Source organism: Gopherus flavomarginatus, chromosome 9 (assembly GCF_025201925.1).
Source record: "Gopherus flavomarginatus isolate rGopFla2 chromosome 9, rGopFla2.mat.asm, whole genome shotgun sequence".
Lineage (NCBI taxonomy): Eukaryota > Metazoa > Chordata > Testudines > Testudinidae > Gopherus > Gopherus flavomarginatus.
The window spans coordinates 45771129-45787062 of NC_066625.1; the positions used below are offsets into that span (position 1 = coordinate 45771129).

Here is a 15934-nt window from a genome sequence, read left to right on the forward strand (position 1 = left end):
CTGTGGCGTCAGAGCTGGGAAGGGGAATGTGACGGGTTGGGTCACAGAAACCCCTCAGGACTGCCACTTGATGTGCTGAGACTACCTCTGATCCCATTTTCCCTGCCAGCTTGGGACTTCAGTACTGTCTTGTTGAGCCAGACACGCCAGCCTGCTGCAACACAGACACAGGTCTGAACCATGTCCCCCAAAAGCTGCAGACTTAACTGAAACACTTTAAGAAGTGCTCCTCTCTCCAGCAGGTACTCAGTTCCCAATGGTATCCAAACCCCAAACAAATCCATTTTACTCTGTATAAAGCTTATACAGGGTAATTCATGAAGTATCCACCTTCTCTAACACCGACAGAGAGATATGCACAGCTGTCTGCTCCCCCAGCTACCAATTATTTGCTCTGGGTTAATTAATAAGCAGAAGCAATTTAATTTAATATAAAAAGCAGAATTCAAGTAGTTCAAGTAATAACAGACAGAACAAAGTAAATTACCAAGGGAAATAAAACAAAAACACGCAAATCTAAACCTAATACAGTAGCAACTGAATACAGATGATAATCTCACCCTCAGAGATGTTCCAATAAGCTTCTTTCACAGACTAGACTCCTTTCTAGTCTGGGACCAATCCTTTCCCCTGGTACAGTCATTCTTCTAGCTCAGCTGGTAGCTAGGAGACTTCTCATGATTGCAGCCCCCTTTGTTCTCTTCCACCCCTTTATACACCTTTGGCACAAGGCATAAATCTTTTTTCTCTTTGGTCCCTGCTTCCTTCTAAATGGAAAAGCACCAGGATTAAGATGGATTCCAGTACCAGGCGACATGGTCACATGTCCTGTGAGGCCCCTTCTTCCCGGCCTGACTCATAGGCAGGCTTGCAAGTAAATGGAGCAATTGTCCTAGTTGATGGGAGCCATCAAGATTCTAAACTTACATTAATGGTCCACACTTTGCATAACTACAATAGGAGGTCAGACTTACATTTTATAGCCCTACTTTCAGGTATACGAATGATACATTCATACCGCTAGGATGAACACACTTAGTAGATTATAAGCTTTGTAATGATATCTTACAAGAGACCTTTTGCATGATATACATTCCAGTTATATTATATTTCACAGTTAGTAGCATATTTTCATAAAATCATATTGAGCGCAACGTCACAGGGGACACGGGGTAAACATTCTGCGGCGCCACAGCAGGGAATGGAACACTATGAAACCGTCTCTATTGACAAATAGAGATAAGCCCAACTGGTGTGAAGGGTGTCGCAATGTGCTTGCTTGGAAACTAACCTCAATAAACATCGCATTCTCTGCATTTCATACTTCTGGTCATTTGCTGCTTGCTGTCTGTGTGACAAGAACCAGGGAAGCGGGAGGGTGAAGGGAAAACACTAACAAAACTGACATGGCCTGATAACTAAGAGGTAAATATTTAAGGAAGGTTTTAATACACTTTGGAACAGATCAGGGATTCCCACAAGGACTGATGAGGGGGCCATGGTAAACACACATTTAGATCCTTTTCCTGTTTTATATCTTATCCCCATAAGGTTTAACCTCTGGCACTGTCATGGATCCACAGGATCTGTGCAATGTCCTGGCTTTTAAACAGTCCTTGGGAGGTGCCCATTGTGTACGCCAGACTCCCAAGGGGTTCCACTCTTTCACAAGGACAGGCTATGTAGCTTCAACACCTGAGACTGAGCCTCTGGCTTCAACACTCCCATTTCAACCTCCGAGCTCTGCCAGCAGGTCCAGCTGAACTACCCTCCTGTTCAGAGACTGTTCCTCAGTCATGCTTCAATGCACCTCAGAAAGTTCTTGCTGTGACACTGGGCAGACTTTTAAAACATAGCAGGGTTTATTAGTCAATCGACACACAGCACTGGAAAGTCTTTTCATTAGCATAGAGAAGCAAAGACGACAATATAGTCCATACTGACCAATGCCCTTGAGCTAAGCTGCTGTAGAAAACTCTTTTCTTTCCTCTCACTTTGCCTGTCCACTTGTCTTCGCTCCGGTAGAGCTCCCTGCATCTGCAAGTCCAGTTTTTCCTCTTCTCAAGAACATAACAAGTCCATGGATGCTTCACTCAGCTAAGTGGAGATCCTCCCATGGGCAGGTGGCAATTATTTCCTTGTCTCTGTTGGGTATTCCACTGATGTAGGTTGCTCCCAGCCAGTCTTTAATGACCCAGTCATATCACCCCATGACAGCTATGTGACAACACACCTCACATTTCCTGCTCTTGACAATCATAGCAATACCAGTCACAGCAGGAAACTGAGGTGTGTATTAGCATCATATAAGTATCACCAAAATTCCCACCTCTATCTCACACACACTACTCATAGCCCCTGGAGAGAAAGCAAAGTACAGGAACTGGACGTTCTTCCAGCAAAACACAGTAGAGGACAAGCTGCAATCCTCACACACTGGTCAAAAAGGAGAGGCATGTGGGTCCCTGCCCATAGAGAGGGGCTGGCTAGAGGCCTGATACCTGAGGGGCCATTCCTGGAGCAGACCATGGAGGCAGGTCGTAAGGCTTAGCTACCCCGGAACTGTGACATTGCAAAACACATTTAGGGGCATTAGGAAATCCAGTGACTCAGGTATAATGGGAGGGAGAATTAAACTCCCCCAGTGTGTGGAGAAGGCTGGGGAATTAAACACTAAAACTCAGGAGCAACAACCTCTAATTCTTCCAGAAATGGTGACTGTAAGAAACAAGAACTGGGCAACGCAACATCAGGAGGGAGAGGCTCAGAGATCCAAAGAGCCTGGAGGGAAGACAGCTTGTGGATGCTGCAGATAGGGAGAGGAGGACACAAGACTCTCTCCAAACTCTCACTCCTGTTGACTCTGACCTGATTTTATCATCTATGACCTACTCCCATGTCATCTGGGTAATTTTATGCTCGCTAGAGATAAACATTATCTGAGTATTGCTAATTAGCTTGGAACATGCGTGGAGGGGCAAGGAGGTGAACATAGATAAATGGGTTATTGAGCTTGCTACAGTTAAGGGCCTTATATTAGGTGGAGGCTTTGTGGGAAAAGTTATGCTGAAGTCTGGGATTTACCTGAACAGGCGTAAGGAGAGAATCCCAGGTCAGATATTTTGCACCTTCATTTTGACTCACTAAGAAGTAACTACAAACAGGTGCAATACGCCACAGGATTCTGAAAAAAGGAAGTTTGGGGCAGGCTTTAGCAATGAGGTTGCTATGCGCTATCTCAGCAGTTGGACGCATTTATATATTGGAATTATTAATAACTAAATGATGTAAATCATGAGTATTAAAGCTTGATGCTAAATGATGGACTACCCAAAGGCCACATATGGGTTGGGACAGCTATGGCCATTCCTGTAATCAGAGTAAAGGAGCAGGTATGATATACAGCCAACCTATTACCATAAGGAAGCGGATAAATTATCTTTCCTAGTGACCATTTTTTTCATTTTGTCGGGTCCCTGAGACAGTGTAAACTGAAGCAGGGCCTCCTTTCTGATGGCCTCCCTTGCCCCTCAACCTTTGTTTCCAACATGAAAGTATGCACAGTGCAAGACCCTCTTTACTATACTGATCTTAGTCTAATTGTTACGTGTATTGATCCTTTCCTATGATTTCAATTATGACTGTCTGTATGAAATCAAGTTTCTGTGTGTTTCACCAAATTCCATCTTCTCAGTTAACTTAGAGGAGCCATGTACAAGGGCAAGTTGTACCCCAACATGTAATCTTATAGGTGTAAAAATTGTACAGGCTACACTACCACCTGTGATATCATCAACATTTGCGCCTGGGTAGTGGCAGTGCTATGAGGGGGAGGAATGCAGCAAGGACTCAGGATAGGTGGTTGGGGTTGCTATGTATTGAGATGGGGAGGTTATATGGGGAGGGAGGTAATGAGTGGGAGAGGGTGGTGAAGAGTTAAAATAGTATTTGGGGGAGGAAATGTATAATGAAGTGAAACTGAACAGAAAGAAAACTGGAGTGCAGGCTCTAAAGCAACAAGTTTGAGTAGGGATTCGGGGTTAAAGGTCTGGGATCCCCCACAGCTCTAGATCCCCAAACCTCTCCTCCCTCCCACTAACCCACCCAGCCCACTTCCTGGGTGCCCTTCCTCCACACTCCCCTCCTCTTTGTCTCATTACTCTCAGCCGGCACCACCTCCCGCCAGCTTGGGAGCTTCTTGTGTTCCCTCCTCGTCTCTTACTACCTCCTTCTTAGCTCTAACCCTGCACACACCCTCCCCATGTCCTGGCACCCCAGAATTAGCTACTCTCTCCTTCCTCTCCTCCTCTCACACGGCTCTGGTCTCCTTTCACCGTTAGGCTCTTGAATGGCAACATTATACTCACTTCTATCGAAAGAGGAGCTCATCTGACTGCCACACAAGCCATGCGTCAGTCACACACCTATTTACTCAGTTCAGAATTCTACAGGCAGCATATTTTCCTCTTAAAAAGATTTAATTTTTAATAATTTTTTTTAAATTTTTTTATTTATTGATAATTTTATTAATTAATTTTTAAAAACAGTTATTAATGTAGTTATTAGTGTAGGCAATAAGGATATATTAAACGCAATTTAAAAATGACTGATGACAAATGTCTAAAAATTATTCTAGTGGGTGGGAGAAAAGGCAAAGAGAGGGGGGACAAGGAAACTTGTCAAAACTTGGATGATGAAAAAAGGTATAAAGTTATTATTGCTCAGGTTCTTCAGAGACTCCACAGCTTCTAATAAACCAGGGGACAGGACTCCTTACCCAGTGAGGTCACCGTCTCATAGTTCTCCGGCATGACATCCCTGTAGAGGGCTCTCTGAACAGGGTCCAGCAGAGCCCCCTCTTCTCTGGGGGAATACACAGCCACCTCCTCGAAGGTCACCGGCCCCTGAAAGAGCAAGAGTCCATCACTCAGCACTTGCTGCCCCACACTCATGGGGGAGAGGAGCCAATCAAATGGAAGCTCTGGGTGGCTCACAGTCAGAGTCCCACCCCACCCCGCTCAGAGCAGCCAGGAAAGGCCAGGGTGAGGGGACAAAGTGAGAGCCCCTTGTCTCTCCCAGGAGATCCATCACCCCACTAGCCACAGACGGATACTGGAAATGGAGGCCCTAGCAGAGTTCAGGGAGAGTTCGCTGGCAGGGAGTCCAACACTGTTCTCATTGTGAAGAGCTGGACAGGGCCAGACTTAGTGGGGAGCAGACTACATGACAGTGCAGGGGGGCCTTGCTGAGGGGGTTCCTCCAGCAGGGGTGTCCTGTCTCTCCTCTCCTCACTTCTCTTCAGCTGTCTGCCCTACAGCTGTTCCTGCAGCCCTGCCCCCTCCCCACACTTGGAGCTGCCCCTGCCCAAGCTGCTCCCAGGTGCCTCCTGTGTGCTGCGCAGGGGGGGTTGCTGATGTCGGGATGGCCCCACCCTTCTGCTTCTGTGCCCAGTCTCTGCTGAGCTGAGCTGGGGGGACAAGATTCTGTGCTGCTGCCTCTGGGTCAGGAGTGGGAGCTGCTGTCCCCTGCTGCTGTGTGAACGATCCTTGGGTCTAGTGAGTGCCGCTGTGCTGGAAATGACAGCGGGCTGTGTCTCACACTCCCCCAACACACACACACACACACACACACACACACACACACACACACACACACACACACACACACACACACACACACACACACCACAACAGACACTTCAATTACTGTTACTATTTCTTTTTACTTCCTGTTAAAATGTGCAAAGTACGTATAGTCTCTGTAATTTTATTCTTTCCCATTTGGTCAGGATGACAGTGCTGTTATTTTAGCTTTTTAATTGGTCTGTGCATTTCGTCATTTTATTTCTGTCTTATGCTTAAATTCAGTTCTTTGAGTAATGAGTTCTAAAATGCCTCACCTGTCCTCCCTGGAGTAATTATCATTATTACTGTTATTACAGTATTGTGCTTTGTCATTCATTATTTAAAATGCTACTAGCAGACAACAGACTGTACATTTTGCTTGTACTTACTTTAGCAGGGCTTGATTGAAAAAAATCATCTAAACTCAAACTTCCGACACTGTGCAGATGAAGATCACCTATCTTCAGATTGTATTTTTAGTCTGTGATGAAGCAGGGTGTGGGGAGGATTGACCTGGGGATGTTGCGGGGGAGTTTTACTGGGACTGTCTGCATTGCGGATGGGATATCAGGGTGTGACTACGCTTGAGGGACAATAGCTGAGCATGTAACCTGAGCCCAAGGGGGAGATGAGGCCACGTGACACCTTCTGCAATGGAAATTGGACAAAGGCTGGAGGAGGAGCCGGGGGTGTGGCTGGAAGAGACGGCTGGAGGGAATTTTTCAGTTTGGAGTTGGCTGGGGAACTGAGTCTGCATCCTTACCCGCCGCCCCAAGAGGGACCTGACCAAGGGGTCCTGTTGTCTGTACCTACAAGCTCTGGTTTGGACTGTGTTCCTGTCAACTAACAAACCTCCTGTTTTACTGGCTGGCTGAGAGTCAGAGTGAATGGTAAGAAGTGGGGGAGGTGCAGGGAACCGTCTCCCCCAAACTTCATGGTACAGTTAAATCTGGAAAGTAACTTAAAATTTCTATGAAAATAAATGCAGTTCCAAGTACGATACTAACAGCAAAGATGGAGTCAAATATTAGTGAGCCACATACATGATTGTGATCAGTAAACATAAATGCCAAAATAACTAGAAAATAAATTACCTCTCTTAATAAAACAGAAAAAACCTTAATCACATATGTAAATTAAGTAAATATGTTTTCAGTGGAGTGAAAAACAATTGACTAAAATAGAGGAGATGGCAGCAGTAACACAGAGCATGTCTGTTCCGTAAAATCTGCTTCCTTTCTCTATATTTATTTATCTCTGCTAAAAAGAGGGTGCAAAGTATCAAACTTGTGTTTCTGATACCTGCATTAAAGCTCCAGAACTGATATCTCAAGGCTTGGGATGGGAATATCTTGCTGAGTTATCTCCTGATTGTCCTAAATTTACTACGTGGCTGTAATTGGAGTACCGTATATATTTATCTTTCTTTACATAACAATGAGACACAGTGCTCATCAGTGAATTTCTAAGTTATTTTCTGTAAAAAACGATACAGTATTCAGGTGCCTCAGTAGCCCCTGAGATCACGATTAAAGTTGCCCCTCTCCTCAAAATCTGAAATGGCCCCTGGTGAGCCAGGAGCAGCCACAGAGCTGCAGGGTATCTGGGGCTCCAGCAAGACGCAGCCCCCGTGTGAGAGCACAAAGCCTGTCTTGACTGCAGGCAGAGCGCCGGGCACCACAAGCCACAGCAGCAGTGTAGGAGTAAGGGTGGGAACGGCAGTCAGTGATTTTAGTTTGCTGTTCATTTACTGTGTGGTGTTATAAATAACTAACACATTATGTCATATAGAATCACTGTATGCTAAATAGGGAATCAATCGATCGGTATGTAGCAAGAATAATCATGTATTCGGTATCTAAGTAAATAAGGTTGAAACACAAGGCCTGTAGGTTGAGACCTGCAAGATTTTAGCTTCGCTATTTTAGGCCTTGGAGCTAAGAAACACTGACAGAAGTAAATGGCTGAGGAATAACCTGATGCCCTAAGATGATGGGAGAAGACGTACCAAGTGGTAACAGGGTGAACAATTAGCCAGAAGATTAATTTTAAATAAAAAAATTCTGTAAGGCACATTTGGAAACAGAGGTGCCTTTAACCACAGGATACAGGTGGTGCGTCAATGCTAAGGAGGTATAATCAGAATCACATTATAAAAAGGGGGTGCCCAGAGCAGGAAAATTGAGCTCCCTACGGAACCATCCCTCCACTGATGATCATTCCACGAGAGACACATCAGATACCAATACTATTGTTCAGGATGTGAGTAGAAGTAGAGTTGTAACTTTTGCACGTCTTTATAGAATGTCTATGTCAGGGGTTGTCAACCTATGGCACGCGTGCCAAAGACAGCACACGAGCCAATTTTTAATGGCACACTGGAGCCTGCCAGGACTCCATTATGCCACTAAAAATCTTGCCCAGCCCAGCGCGCTCTCCTCTGCCTCCACTTCCCCAGCAGAGGTAGGTAGCAGAAGCATAGCCGTGAGCACGGGGTAGGCAAATGGCCCCACTCTCCCAGCACAGAGGCCGTGGGTTCCGCGCTCCGGGGCCGAGCGCAGCAAGCTGCCTGCCTCCGGAGGGGCAGGGCTGTGTGCTCCCACGGAGCAGCGTATCTAGCTCTGTGTGGAACCTCATGGTAAGGGGCCCGGAGCTGGGGGGGTTGGGTAAGGAGTGGGGGCAGTTAGGGGACAGTGAGCAGGGTGGGTTGGATGGGGGGGTTTAGAGGTGGGGGGGTCGTATGGGGCATGGGAATCCCAGGATTTGTGAGGGGGCAAGGGGTGGATAGGGGTCAGGGGACTGGGAGCAAGGAGGGTCCTGGGGGGGGAAGCTATGGGGGGGTCTCTTAAGGGGGTGGTCAGGGGACAAGGAGTGGGGGAGTTGTATGAGTTGGGAGTTCTGGGGGTCCTGTCAGGAGGCAGGGGTGTGGAAAGGGGTTGGGGCAGGCAGGGAGTTTGGGGGGCTGGTTGGATTGGGAGTTCTGGGGGTCCTGTCAGGGGGCAGGGAGTGGTTGGATAGGCATGGGAGTTCCGGGGGTCTGGCTGGGGACAAGGCTGTGGATAAGAGTTGGGGCAGTCAGGGGACAGGTAGGAGGTAGAGTCCAGTCTGGGGACAAGGAACAAGGAGACTTAGATGGGGGTGGGGTCCCAGGAGGGATTACTCAGGGGACAAGGAGCAGCGGGGTTGACAGTTGTTAGGGGGGCAGTCACCCAGCACTCTCCCCTGAGCCCTGACCCCCCCACACACACACCACGCCCTCTGCCCTGAGCCCCGCACGCTCCCCAGACTCCTGCCCTGAGCCCTGTACCTTCCTCATACATACCCAGCCCTCTGCTTGACTCCTTAATCCCCCCCAACCCTAGCCCTGACTCTGGCACCTCCAGTCATACCCAGCGCCCTCTCTGTCCTGACACCTACACCTCCTCACATACCCAATCCCCAGCCCTGACTCCAGCCCTCTGCCCCCAGGCCTCTGGGTCCTGGCCGCCAGCCCCGCACAGCCCGCTGCCGGTCTGGGGTTCTGGCTGACAGATCCTTGCCAGTTGGGGTGCCAGCTGCAGGCCTCGCTCACCCTGCTGCCGGCCTAGTAGAACAGAACCCCAGACCAGCAGCGGGCTGAGCGGGCCGCTAGCGTAAGATCAACATTTTAATTTCATTTTAAATGAAGCTTCTTAAACATTTTGAAAACCCTGTTTATTTTACAATACAACACTAGTTTAGTTATATAATATATAGACTTGTAGAGAGAGACCTTCTAAAAAACATTAAAATGTATGACCGGCACGTGAAACCTTCAATGAGAGTGAATAAATGAAGACTCGGCACACTGCTTCTGAAAGGTTGCCAACCCCTGGTCTATATGCTTGGGTATTCCTAGCCTTACCAGTAACTTTAATAAAACTTGTAACACCGACCGGACCTTGTGCTTGTGAATGTCTGTGTGGTCACCACCCTTGCTCTGTGTGTGCTCCTAGAGACTGAATATTTGAAACAAGTAGCAGAGGCGACTTTCACTCTGTTAAGCTTGACACTGTCACCACCAGAGCCTACCCCGCAGCAGTGCAATGCCGCATTACAAACTGCACTTTACATAAAATAAAAGGCTGCACAATACACCGCACACCAGGGCACCATCACTTCTGCGCTGCGGCAGCTGCTGATGGTGGCATTGCCTTCAGAGCTGGGAGCTCGGCCAGCAGCCGCCGCTGGGAGGCCGCCTTGCCAGTGCTGAATTTGTGCCAGGGCTGAGCTCTGGCGCCTCTTTCAATAACATTAAGCGCTAGAGAGAGGCATCAGGGTCTGGACGTGATAGTGGGGAACCTGTAAGGGTCAGGGGTGATGGGGGGCACCAAAATACAAGTTCACCCAAGGCGCCATTTTCTCTAAGGCCAGCCCTGGAGCTGGGTATGGGGCAGGGGCACATCCCCTAAGGCCGTGGTTCTCAACTAGGGGTCCCTGGACCTCTGGGGGGCTGTGAGCAGGTTTCAGGGGGTTCTCCAAGCAGGGCCCGTGTTAGACTCGCTTGGGCCCAGGGCAGAAAGCCCAAACCTCACTGCCTGGGGCTGAAGCCTGGGGCCATGAGCCCTGCCACCAGGGGCTGAAGCCAAAGCTTGAGCAATTAGCTTTGCGGGGGGCCTGTCACATGGGACCCCAGGCAGTTGCCCTGGTTGCCACTCCTAACGCCAGCCCTGGCTTTTATATGCAGAGAACCAGGCATATGCAGGGCAGTGGAGTTTTTATAGCACATTGGGGGCCTTAGAAAGAAAAAGGTTAAGAACCCCCCTTCCTCAAGCCTCACTGGTGGATGCCCCCTCACATCTCACAGCAGCTGCTGGTTAATCAGGTCGGGCTCCAGCCCTGGGAGTCTGGTCCGTTTTCCTAGCCCCACCTAGGGGGGGTGTTTCCTGTCCCACAAATTAGAGCATTTCCACCCTCTAACCTCATGGGTCTGGTCCTAGAATGGAAGCTGCATATTAAACTAGTCCCAAGAGGCTTGCCACACCCTGGCCTCCTCCCACTCTCCACCCCGAGAATTTTTTGGCAAACTCCAACCTCCAATCCAGACTGCCCAAGCCGCCCACCTCCTGTGTATTTGCTGTCCCTCCCCTCCAGCAGGAACCCACCAGAACCCTCCACCGATAATCCCTACCTGAACTGGCTCCTCGGCAGCCGTTTCCCTTCCCTGTCCCATGGGAGGATGGGATGAGCTGGAGCGAAACATGGACGACATCCTGCAGCCTGGCAGGGTGAGAACGGCAAATGTGGAGGTCTCAGAACAGGCTTTAGTTCATGTCACATCACGATTCCCCCAGGATCTTTCCCTGCACAGACACAGCCTAGATTCTGCCATGCTGGGAACATGCTCCATCTCTTTATTACAGGGGACACCTGCCCCTCCTGCCAGGCTAAGCCCACAGGGAGATTTTTCAGCCTCCCCAGTAATAAAGTCTCCTCTAGAAAGGAGCAGAAGCAAAGGGGCTAGGCAGGCTTCATAGGGACACTGGTTCCTCCCTTCCCCGCCTGTGCGGCAATGTACTGTTTCTGGCAGAGATCGGCCACCCCATCTCCCCCCAAGAGGCAGCCATGTCTGCGGGCTCCACCAACCAGCACCTACTAACCACCACCCACATTGGGGGAATGACACAGAACAGCAAATTACCACCTAACCAAGGTAAAATTGCTGCAGATAAAACAGACTGGGTTCACATCCCAAAGCTGAGCAGAACTGTAATGGCAATTGGACAATTACAGGGAAAATAGGGAAAATAAGAGACTAGAGAGTCAACAATTGTAGGGAAAACGAGGGAATCTCCCTGGATTTTCTAGCCACAGGTGGGGAGGGGAGAGAAGGGGAAGAACTAGAGAGAATGGTTATCAGGTCTTGAGACGGAAAGAAATGGCACAAACAGGAAAAGGATGCAAGTAGCTCACCCCTGTGACCATAGGCGTGTGCAGCACATTTCATTAGCGTGTGCACCCAGGGAGCCCCACCCCATCCATTGCCTCCCCCTTCCTGCCCCCCTCAGAAATGCCCCTGCTCCTTGTCCTCTGACTTCCCCCTCCTCGGACCCTGCCCCTAACTGTCCTCCAGGACCCATCCCCCTATCTAAGCCTACTGGCTCCTTGTTCCCTGACTTCCCCCTCTTGAGAGACCCCCCACTGTAACTGCCTTCCTACAACCGTACCCCCTACCTGTTCCCCTGACCCTTATCCACATCCTCACCCCCAGACAGAGCCCCGGGACTCCCAATCCTATCCAACCGCTCCCTGTCCCCGACAGGACCCCCAGAACTCCTCACCCATCCAACTCCCTCTCGTTCCTGCCTGCCCCAACTCCGCTCCACCCCGCACCAGGCACTCCCCGAGCCCTCAGCCCATCGAACCCCCCTGCTTCTTGTCCCATGACCACCCCCTCCAGAGCCCCCCCCAACCTGCTAATCACCAACCATCAACTATCCAACCCCCCCTCCCAACCTCCTGGCAGCTCTGCCCAGTGGCTGCTCCCACTCACACCCTCAAAGTGGCAGAGGAGGTTCCCTCTCCTTCGGTGGGAAGGTTGCCTTGCAGTTAAGGCACAAGACTCAGGCTCAGGTGTTCTGGGTTTGAGTCTGCTCTGCCACAGACTCCCTGCTTAGCCTTGGGAAAGTCACTGCACCTCTCTGTGCCCTAGAGCCCACCTGCCAAATGGGGACAATGCTGAGCCTGCCTCCTGAGCTAAATCCATTCATGGCTGGGTGATGGTGGGGGAAATGGAGATCCCAACATGGGGAGATTGGGGCTGAATTTCTCCACAGCCAGAGAGTGGGAGCCAGCTCCACAGAGGGGTTGGGAGCGAGAGAGGCTCTGGGCAGCTGCACACAGAGTGGGGTCAGGGCTTCAGCCTTGCAACTTCTGCCAGGTGGCTGGGGCTTCCGAGCCGGGGACTTCTGCTCCACATCTTCTGCCAGAGTCCAGGGCTTCTCCTCCCTGCCCCAGGGTGGCTCCTCTCTCCCTCCATCCTCCCCAGTGCAGCTCCTGCTGGAGTCTGTGCTTCTACCCCCTCCTCCCAACCCTGTGTGGCGCTTCTCCCCTGCCCCAGCTTGGCGCTTCTCCTCCTCCCTCCCACTGCAGCTCCTGCAGGGGCCCTGGGATTCTCCCCCCGCCCCCGTCCCCAAATGTGGCTCCAGGCCAGTCCGGAGCTTCTCCTCCCGCACTCCAGCTCGGCTCCTCTCCCCCACCCCCGCCGGTATCTGGAGCTTCCCCTCCCCCAAACCTACCACTGCCCCCAGCCCCAGCCTAGCCGGGCTCCCTGGGACACTCGATGCTGCTGTGGCCGGAGCCGACCCTGGCGGGCAGGGAGCAGCGATTCACATGGGTGCCATGGCAGAGCCATCAGCCTGAGAGGAGCAGGGCAGCCACAGGGAAGCGGGGCGGGCTTTGCTGCTGCTGGACCCGCACCCCCGCCCACCCCGACCCCTGAGGCTGTTTGGGGGGGACTCACTGAGCCCCCGCAGGAGCAGGGAGGGGGGAGCAGCTGAGCGGAGCCTGCCCAGCAAACAGCTGATCGCAGCTGCGCTCAGGCTGCCCCCAGGGAAAAGCTCAGCGGAGGAGGCACCACAAGCTGCCGACAGCGGGTCATTTCTGGGGGGACTGAGCACCCTCCTGCAGCCGCCGCAGCCTCCTCCCCTCCCCCCAGAGCCTCCAAGAGAGGGGGAGGAGCAGCCTCCCCAGCCGGAGCTCAGGGCATTGGGGTGCCGGGGCTCACCCCATGTGCACGCCTATGCCCGGGACACTCACACACACACACTCTCCCCCTGGACTTTCCTGGCTGCACAGAGACCGTTCAACCCCCTGCCTGGCCCACTGCCCTTCCCCCACCTGCAACTCCGGCTTCTCCCCTCCCCTCTCGTCCCTGCCAGCCACACCAAGGGGAACCCCCGGACCCCCGTCTCTGTCCCCACCTGGATCCCAGCGGGGCCGGGGGCAGATCCTGGCTGTAGCTGAGAACAGCGGCTCCGTTCCGGCTCGGGCGGCTCCAGCGCTGCTGGCAGCACATGGAGAACCAGGGAGCAGCTGCTCAGCCCGGGCTCCCGCATCAGAATGTGCCAGACCCTGTCCCCAGGAGCTGCCCTGCCGCTGAGCTGAGCCAGAGACCCGCTCCCAGGAGCTGCCCCACCCTTGGACTCTTCCCAGCACCCCCTACTCCCAGCTGGTCCCTTCCTGTGTTTGCACACACACCCCGGGGTGGGCTGCAGCGCTCGCTGGGGTTGGGGGGTTGTCTCCAGTGGCTGAAGTTGCCTCCATCTCTGCTCACCTCGGGGGGAGAGGAGGGACGAAGAGAGGAGATGGTCTCAGGGTGTACAAGCAAAATCAGGGGGCAGGGAAAGAAGGACTGTTTGGAAAGGTGGATTTTTTGCTGGAGGGGGTGATCCAGAGGGAGTCAGAAGAAGTTGGGCAGCAGAGGCTCACGGAAATTGAGGGGAACCCTCTGGGTGTCCCAGTGTTGGCCAGGGATTGTACAGCACCTAGCACAATGTGGGGTCCCTATCTCAATCATGGTCTGTGCAGCACCTGGGAGCCCTGATGTCTCTTTCCTGATCACAGGCGCTGGGAAAAGACAGAGGGAAAACCTCGCACCTGAAGGGTCAATGCAGCCCTGTGTGCAGTCCCTGCTGGGTGGCGCTGCTGCTCTCATGAGGGGTTGGATTAGTAGAACAACAGCACAATCCCAGTCCCATGTGGTCTAGTGATGTGGATTCCTGGTTTTCACCCAGGTGGCCTGGGGTTCAATTCCCACTGTGGAAATAGTGCAGGACTTTTGCTCACAAGGGAGGAAGGGCAAGGGGGAAGGATCCTAGAAGCAGGGCATTTGGACAGAGTGGGAAGGGGATCCCAGAAGTGGGCATGGGGAGCAGAGGTCTGAGGGGAGATCAGGGATAGGTCCCAGCATTGTGGGAAGTGGGCAGCATGGAGAGCTTAGGCCTGGTATGGGGACGGGGAAGAGTGACTCTGTCCTTCTGAACTCCACATCAGCAGACTAGGCAGGCTTGGAAGAATTACGTATTTCTTGGCAAATGTCAATTTCTGTGTAAACACACAACCCAATGGCAAAATATTTCCATTGATAATAATCAAAATTGACAGATGGGCAAAGTAAGAAACATGCTGCTTGAGAATTTATCCTATTCTAATCCTATAAGGTTCCCTTCTGCCTTAGGAGCCACCATGTGGGTATTTCATTTCCCTTTCCATTTTCACACAGAGACATAATTTCCTTTGCACGGATCCATGAACAGCAAAATCTTTCTGTGTCACTTGTCTGAGCCAGGGCATTCAATTCCATTGAAACCTTCTCTTATGCAATGGCAATGGTCAAACAGAGGGGACGTGGCCATCTTCACCCCTGGCAATGAGATATTCACTCTTCTTTTCCTTTAGGCTGCTATTATTATTCCATGAATCATCAAGGATGGAATAAAAAACTGAGTTTACTCCAGGGTGAGGAAAGAAAGGAGCCACCAACTCCTTGAAAAATCTCAGTGCCCAGAGAAAACCTGCCTCTTTAATTGGAATCCCTGATGTGTTGGTAGCTTGTTTATTTACACTGAGGATTGAGTCCTACCTTGTGCATAGTGTTTGAGAATGAAAATCCTAAACTACCCTTTGAAATAACAAATGCAGCAGGACGTGTTTTTGTCCCTGCCCCAAAGGAGACAGACCGATGGAGAAATACCATGAGTTCAGGCTAATACTTCACAGAGGTTTTACCATTTCCACTCACTAAACTCCCTCCTAACCTTCTGGACTCCTAGAGCAGGGGACTGAGCCAGAGCCAAGACACGTACAATGTAACTTTACAGCCCAAGCCGCTATCCTGGATTAATCCGACACGGGCCAGCCGTGGTGTTTCATTGCACTGGAGACATATCCTAATGTTATGTCTACACTGTGATTGAAACACCCAGGGCACCTGTCTCAAAGCCCGGGTCAGGTGACTCAGGGTCATGGGGCTTGGGCTGCAAGACTATAAAATTACAGTGCAGACAGATGGGCTTGAGCCCAACCTCTGAGACCTCAGGAGGGGTGAGGGTTTCTGAACCCAGGCTTCAGTGTGAACACAAATATCTGCACCACAGTTTTTAGCCCCTCAGGTTTAGCTCCATGGGCCCAAGTCAGATGACCCAGGCCGGCCATCCCGCCATCTTTATCCCAGGAGAGATGAACTCTAAGGGTACGTCTCCATTGCAATGTCAGCCCGGATGTGGCATGCTGTGCTCAGAGCAGCACCCTGGAAGCCCCATATTCACTACTCTCATATAATGATGATACGG

At 51.2% G+C, this 15934-nt stretch overlaps 1 protein-coding gene across 2 annotated transcripts in view; it reads right to left on the bottom strand.

Annotated features, from left to right (window-relative positions):
- LOC127058385 (zinc finger protein 30-like) overlaps positions 1-15934 on the bottom strand; it is a 338295-nt gene that overhangs the window by 211960 nt on the left and 110401 nt on the right. For both annotated transcript variants that reach the window (XM_050968403.1, XM_050968402.1), the window contains exons 4-5: positions 10774-10862; positions 4778-4904 (exon numbers count right to left, since the gene is read on the bottom strand). In XM_050968403.1, the coding sequence (XP_050824360.1) occupies positions 4778-4904; positions 10774-10862 (216 nt within the window). The remainder of the gene's footprint in view (positions 1-4777; positions 4905-10773; positions 10863-15934) is intronic.